This window comes from Echinococcus granulosus (genome assembly GCF_000524195.1).
Source record: "Echinococcus granulosus chromosome Unknown EG_S00009, whole genome shotgun sequence".
In the NCBI taxonomy this organism is placed as follows: Eukaryota; Metazoa; Platyhelminthes; class Cestoda; order Cyclophyllidea; family Taeniidae; genus Echinococcus; species Echinococcus granulosus.
The window spans coordinates 1,294,492-1,301,958 of record NW_020170389.1 but is presented as its reverse complement, the minus strand read 5'-3'; the positions used below and the strand labels follow the sequence as shown (position 1 = coordinate 1,301,958).

Below are 7,467 nucleotides of genomic sequence, written 5' to 3'. Positions count from 1 at the left end.
TGACTAAACGCAAAGTCTACCACAACTAATTAATTTCCATCCAATTCAAATCCATTTGTAAATATAGTTAAAGGTAGAAATGATTTGTAACCACGCATTACTGCTTCCAAAACGGTCAATATTCAGAAGAAATGAGGTAATTTGTTTGATAATACGATTTGTAAATAATAGCTTAAAAAAGAACAAACTCCGGCTAAAGGAAAAATTACAGCAGCAACCAATCACGCCAATGGTCTATTAATCTTGACCAGTATACATTCAGTTGCACTTATTTTTGCAAAATCTAAAAAATAATTGAATAAAATGAATATGTGAAAAACATGTAAACTAGTGAAAATTTTTCATGCGGAACCTGGACTTACGGAAAAAAACTGTTTCAATACTAGCTTTTTCTATTTCGTGAGAATCCGTCCAAAGCAATACCTTGATACTAACATCAGGTTGACTTGTAAAAATTGTGCTCAATTGTGCACCGGAAATTAGTAATAATTCCGCTTTTGTGTAGTTCCAGAAGCTTAAAATCAAGCTCCTCAGTAGGTAATGTCGCTATTTATACACCAGTTGTGCACAAATACCTTAAGTTAAAAAGATTATTGCTAAAATGCTTAAGACAGTAAAGAGATAAAAACGAGACCATAAATGAATACTAAACCATAAAACAAAAGTTACTAATTGGAATAGTAGCCACGTTTAAACTAATCTTCTTGGAAGTGTTGTGTTACTAACGTAGCTAACATTTGATGGTTAAAATGTTGTTTATTTTACAAGCGTTATACGATTAACGTTTTAAAAATCGGAAGAATGAACAGTTACGTGGAATAAAATATGGTCCACCTTGTTTTCGCGGAAGTTTTCCAGGTGACCTTCAAATGATGCATATAAGCACATGCAAGATTTCAAAAACATACTTCTCAGTAAATTTGCTAGGACAAAAAATTCATGTCAACTTCTTCATAAAGTTTAATTTTATAACTAAGGCCAAGCATTACAAAAACACTTTCATAAAATTTAGTGCGCTAATGGATTGCATCTTAAAAATATGCAAAAATCTATGAGACAAGTGAGTTATCTAATATTGAAAATTAGTGTTTCTTAGTTGCAAGGTAAGCTATAGGTCAGAATTCGTAGGTTTTGGGTTACCGAAATCATTCTGTGGAACACTAAAACTGGGTTGCAAGATTCGATGCTATTTTGATATTTTCACGTCTTATGTGTGTTTATGGAAGATATACCATTTCGAGTGGTAAAAAGGGCTTGTTTTTTGCGAAGCATTCGAAACTTAATCCAAAAATCTAAGTATGTAGCCCTTTTATGATTAGCATTTTTTAGTACCATATTACCTGGACGGTATTTCCTAATAAAAATCGAATTCAAATGGCTACCTTCGTAGTTTCCAGGCTTAAATTGGAAAAGTACTATGTGATAATCATTTGAAAACCACAAGACAATTCGACTTAAAGGCGTTTTACGTGAAGGTGTTCTGGTAGCGCATTTGTAGCATCCCGAGACTTCCCTGAAGACGAAAGAAGACACAATACTTAGGCAGAATATGTATTCAGCTCAGAGAGGGCGTTTGGGTTATTAACATGGTCCAAAAGGCCAGCCCACCCAGCGAGGTACATGAGGGCTAATTCAAAGTACAGAAGATGTGCCTCACCAATACCGGGAGATAAACCACTATCGTATTAGATATTTCTGCGACCAGTCTAATGTGGTCAATTAAGTGGCAGTGTTTTTATTCAGTCTCCCACAGGGGAATCTGAGGCTAGATAATGTCATTCTTGTGTGTTTATATTCCACCCTTCTCATTCACTTCCTACTGTTAAAATAATTTGAGATGTTTTGAATCGAAGGATCATTTGACGAATGTCCCATTGCTGATCATAAAATTCTTTGTCGGAGTGGCTTCTTAGCATAAGTAGCTTTTTTCTTCGTTAAATTGATTTTACTTAACAAATTTAAGTAGCCTGAATAACTCAGTTATCCTTATTTTCAATGTCCACCTTCGCACCTCTCTACATCGAATGAATCGTAATAACAGGTGATATAAAAGCGAAAGACTAACTTTAGGACAGTGGTGTTTAATTGATGAATGAATTCGTTTTATATATGCGGAAGCAAACGGGTTGACATGGGTACATCAACAGAGATCAAATGAAATTCCAATCGTTGACGTTCATTTTGCCATTTAAGGACCTCTCTTGTGACCCAGCCAGTACGCGCGTAATTTCCGTTCCAGTAGTTCTTCTAACTTGTTGATGTGCAGATTCTTTTCCACCCCCCAGAAAGCTCGTAGTTAAATGTTTGCAGTTGTCGTAGAACTCCAATGACTGAGCCTGCATTGCAGCCGCAGAACTAGTTGTCGGCTGGTCCAGACAGGCCAGACAGAGGTTCTGTAGACTACTGCTCGTCAGACCGTTGTTCAAACGTTCCGCTTCTTCATCGCATAATAGGAGAAGCCCTGGTCTTCTCCCGTTTGAAGGCAGAGTATAGCAAGGGCTATTGCGCGGTCCCGGTGGCTCCCCAGGTGGATGATTTTCCGTTCTACTCAAAATGGGACATCCTTTACCTCTGTCACAGCAATTGACCACTACCTCAAAAAGGGTCTTACTTCGAACTGCCAACACTACAAAAAGCACAATCAGTAAAGGTGCTATAAGGCCACAAAGAAAGCTGGAGACCATATCAATCGGAGCCCATAAGGATGAGGTTCTCGACTTTTCAACTGACTGTCCTACCGCAGGTAGTTTTTTTTGATCCGTATCAGTTACTGATGTGGTTGTACTTGAGTGAGTTATTCGTTCATTAATGACAGATGGCTTTTGTAAAACCTCGCTTAAGCAAAGGGAACGAGAAGCAAAGAGTTTGAATAGGCCTTCAGAGAGGACACCATAGCTGGATTCAGACATCATAGAGCTGAGAATACACGTCTTGTCTGCGAAGTCCCAATAGACTTTGGTTAGTTTCTGGATTCCACCGAAAATGTAGGGGTCGATATAGGAGTAGAAGGCTGGTGTTTCCAAATGCATTGGGCAAAAGAGCCTAGGATTTCGAGAGAGATCAATTTCACGAAGGTTAGGTGCTCCCTGAAAAGCACCGCGGACAATGTAGGTGAGGTTGTTATTGGAGAGGGATATGGTTTTCAATTCGGTCAGACTGTGGATTTTAGTACCTTCCCGACCATACGCCCACAAAGGACTTCTAATGCCAGTTATAAAGTTTCCGGAAAGATCTAGAGCTTCCAATTGTGGAGTGTGTCCAAGGACTCCATATTCTAATGTCTCTGCCGCTGCCAGGGTCTTCTTGATTGCCCAGTTTTGTCGTAAGATTTGTGAACTCAGGCCCATTACCTCCTCGAGACTTCCAGCCAGGTGGTTGTAGGAGAGCTGTAGAACCCTTAAATTTCGACAGCCCAATAAACTGTTCCTATCTAAGCTCTTCAGATGATTCCGATCTAAATATAGCGACACAATGTCATTTGGTCGGAAGGCGTTTTTTGAGGTGTGACAAAGGTTCACCAGTAGTCGACTCGAAAGAGATCCAGTCAGACTAACATTTGTGAGTCTCAGCTGCTGCAGACTTGTTGGCGTGTCAAAAAACAACGGCTTGTTAGCATCTAGGGTTACAGAACAATCAGAGAAGGCTATAAGTTCCAATTTGGGTGGAATTTTGTAGAAATTGGACGCCTCCACACCGTCACTTTCCAAGTGAACGTGATGGAACCAGACGCGGCGTAGGTTCATTAGACCCTGCAGCAGAGAACGAAGGGCAAGACCAACTGGGTTTTCGCCTGTCTGACGAATGTACAAACTGACTAGTTCGTGGCAATATGAGAAGACGGGTTTGGTGTGAAATGATCTGGGCTGTAGTGGACCTGTGTAATTGTACAGATTGAGTTTCAGGTTCACCCATCTTTGGGCACAAGCAATGGGCAGGGTATTGGTTCCCATGTGACACTCGACAGAATAAGCGGACGCACCATCATTGGTTTCTTCTCGAAGGCACTCGCAGTAGGAGGGACAGATGGCATCCATAGGCCGAGATGAGAGTCTACGAATTTGAGGGGACTTAGAATCACCATGTAAGGGAGTGGACAGAATGAGGGTGGTAATGAGGAGAGGCTGAAACATAGGAGGCAAGAAGGCTCACTGTGCGTTTGGATATGTGCGTACGTCCGTTTTTCCCACAGAGACGCGTCTGTGCCCACGTACTACTTTGTGCTGGCAAGAATAATCTGATTGGCCAGGATGAGGTCGATTAGGGAAAAGAGCTGTCTCACTTTGACTAGTGGGAGGAGAAAAAGGGTTCTAGTTTTAAAACAGGCTTGGATTTTTCGTTAAGTGTTAGAATCTTTTTTGCTGTTAAACAACCCAATGCAGAACACTTAAGTAATAGCGTGTATCTAAAGCTATACTACATCGCATGCAATAATAAATCTACCATCTGGACACTATACCCTTAACTAGGTGATAATTGAAACAGGCTTCAGTACACATTTATATACAATTGCCTTTTTAAAAAAATATTTTCAGAACAAATTAATTGGCCAGTAAAATACATCTATTTTGGCGGTACCTTTCGCCTTTTAAGTAACACTGCTGGCCAAAATCAAAGTAATGTGATTGCTTGATCGAATCGGACATAAAACCATCAAAATAATTGTGACACTGTACAATGGAACTTCTTAAACCACCGGAATTTAAAGCACCACTTCTTTATGAGCTAACGATCTTAGTAGTGTTGTCCTTACGAGTAATCGCTATACTAAAAAAAAAAACAAAAAAATCGCTATTTGAAGGTTATCTTAATTACGACCAGTATTTTATGTAACAAGTGTTGTTTTAGAATACCACCTTCGCCACTAATTCTAGAGGAAAACCGGAGCCTTATTTTGCGGAAAATGCTGCTCAAAACTATAAAATGACAATTATTCCAAAACGACTAAAGTCCCACTCCTATTGCATTGTTTCGAAGTTAGCTAGACATTTTGTGCCAAGGTCCGGTGCAACCGACCACTACAAATTAAGGAACATAGGTCACCTCTCTATTTCTTTGATTGTGGACATTATAAGGTTCAAGTGATCGAGTTCCTAAATCAATAAAAAAAAAGAGAAAGTTCCATCAAATTCATTTCACAAAATACTTCAAATCGACCCCAAGTATGCAAAATACTCGGACTCAATCATGATGTCTTCTTCTCAATGAGATCAACATGGATGTAACTACTTCATTTTAATGCAGAAAAATTATTACATTATCCTACTTCTGTTAAAATGTTATTTAGAAATGATGGTAAAATGAACCACACGGAAAAAATTATAACCTAAGCCAAGAGTACCCGTTAAACGAAAAGGGCAATGTTAAATCAAGGAATAAATTTGTTTTATTATTTTTGTTGCAGCACCTGCCGGAAACAAAATCGGCACGAGCGCATTGTCGACGCGAACACCCTCCTGGTTTATTTGAGGTGGTGTATGGTACAGTAGAGAATCGGCATAGATGACTCGCTTGTTTGTTTGTTTGTCTGTCATTACAACAAATATGACCAAACAACATTCCTCTTAGCGAATCGGAACAGGGGAGTTTAACTTCACCAAAATATCTGCAAACGTAAAACAAGAATTGAGGCATAATTTTGCATCCACACATCCACACGCAAAGAATGGAATGGGTGGCTGTAACAAGATTGATAAAGCGGGAACGGAATATAACAAAATGAAGAAACAAAATGTTGGTCACAGCTCTTCTGGTACTTCGAATGGTCGGTCGATCAGTTTGTTATTGCAAATGACGAAAGGAAGTGTCTCCGCTGGCGGAAGCACTGTTTAAGGAGTTCAAACCAGTGTCCTGACGTGCTGTAAAGGTGACAGTATCATCGGGTAATTTATTTTGGTCCTCGATGAGATCCAGACTCTTGACTTGATTAGATAGACCATATTGAAGGTGTTTGAGGATCGAATTCATGTAGCCACTATCCTCTGCAAGCTCAACCTGAGAGTTAGTGGGATCCACATAGGGAGGCCATTGGTGAAACAGGCTCGAATTCTCCGAGATTGACCCTCGTCTTCCCACTTGAGAAACATCCATAGCTCCCAGCTGTTCATTCTGATTTATTTTACCAGGTGGAGACTCAAAAAGATAAACAAGTTAACAGGGAATGGTGCTAAATGATCTTCATTTTAACATTCATGGGATCTGATATCTATTTACGACTTACTGAATGGCGATAGACGTAGAGCGGTGACGTTGAATCGTTCTTGGTTTGAGTCCGGTTGGTATCGTTTCCTCCAATTACCTTTGCCTGGCTGGAAGAACCAATCAGACTCCTTGAGCTCATGGAACTGGATGCACATTTGCTTTCATCCAAGTAAGATACTGAGTCGATGTATGATTCAACGTTTCTCAACTATAAAAGTAACACATATAATTAATCTAGAAATGTTATGCATAGTTTTACTATTTTAAAATGTCTAATAATTTATTTTTATTTAGGGGAAGGCGTTTTGAATCCTTCTAACTTCAGTCCTTACCAGTGAATAATAATTACCTGCTCTTTAAGTGCATTTCTGACTTGTTCATTGAAAATACAGTTCAAAATAACATTTTAAAGAGGGGGTTGCAAATGGAAGAGCTTTAAAAATGCGAATCTTTAAAATTTTTACTAAGCAATTAATGAGAATTTTGAAATCATTGGAGTGTTAGTAATGCTACCTCTAAAACCGGTAAATCGAAAAATTGAAGTAAGTGAGATTGGTAAATATCATTTACGTTTTAACACTTGATTCATGTACAGCACCGACTCTCTTAGATCAGAGCTATTGTAGTCAAAATGTTGCTTCCTTTCATTTCCATGATTATGTATCGAATTCCAGTTGGCCCACTCTCCCTTAACTGCGAAGTCAAGACTAGTTTAAAAATCTGATAGGTTTTGGAAAAAATAAAGCATCAGGAAATACCGACCGTATTTTGAAAATGTGCATTTCTTTGGTCTGGAATAGTGGTGTTTGTTGTAAAAAGTAAACGGGGACGCAAATTATTTGCCTGCTGCTACTGCTGTGGGTTTGTTGCTCGAGTGTTTTAGAGGGAGCTAGGGGTTACAAATAGCCTGCTGATTACTGAAGTGTCAGCCCCGAAAACGCGCACACGTGCGTTGTAGGTGAGACGAGGAACGAACTTGCGGAGGGGTGGGGTGAGGCGAAGGAGATGGGGATGGGAAACAAAGTGAAGTGTTATCGCGCTGAAACGGTGTAAAGATGCTGCCCATAATAGGCTTGACAATTCTTTTGAAATAAATGCTTCTATTTTCAAAAATAGCCTTTTTGCACAGCCACATTAACTAAACTGAGAAAACGCAAGGATGAAATATGACAGAGGAGCACAAAATAGCTAGCAAGCTTATCTAGGACTCTTTCTAAACTTCGGCATTGTTCAAAATTGGTCACTTTAATCTTTCTGAAAATTGTGATC

The 7,467-nt window shown here is 39.3% G+C and overlaps 2 protein-coding genes across 2 annotated transcripts in view; both read right to left on the bottom strand. All coding sequences in view use genetic code 11, as the record gives it.

The window, feature by feature from the left end:
* Positions 1–2,150: 2,150 nt before the first annotated feature.
* EGR_02150 (Leucine-rich repeat-containing protein 53) lies at positions 2,151–4,130 on the bottom strand (the record flags this gene model as incomplete). The annotated part of the gene is made up of 1 exon (XM_024491399.1): positions 2,151–4,130. The coding sequence occupies one exon, from the start codon at positions 4,128–4,130 to the stop codon at positions 2,151–2,153; it is 1,980 nt and encodes a 659-aa protein (XP_024354252.1).
* A 1,648-nt stretch (positions 4,131–5,778) lies between these two features.
* The window catches only part of EGR_02149 (Protein boule-like protein), a gene marked incomplete at both ends in the record, with an annotated part of 7,405 nt that continues 5,716 nt past the window's right edge, over positions 5,779–7,467 (bottom strand). The window contains 2 exons of the mRNA XM_024491398.1: positions 5,779–6,129; positions 6,296–6,406. Coding sequence (XP_024354251.1) covers positions 5,779–6,129; positions 6,296–6,406 — 462 coding nt within the window. The remainder of the gene's footprint in view (positions 6,130–6,295; positions 6,407–7,467) is intronic.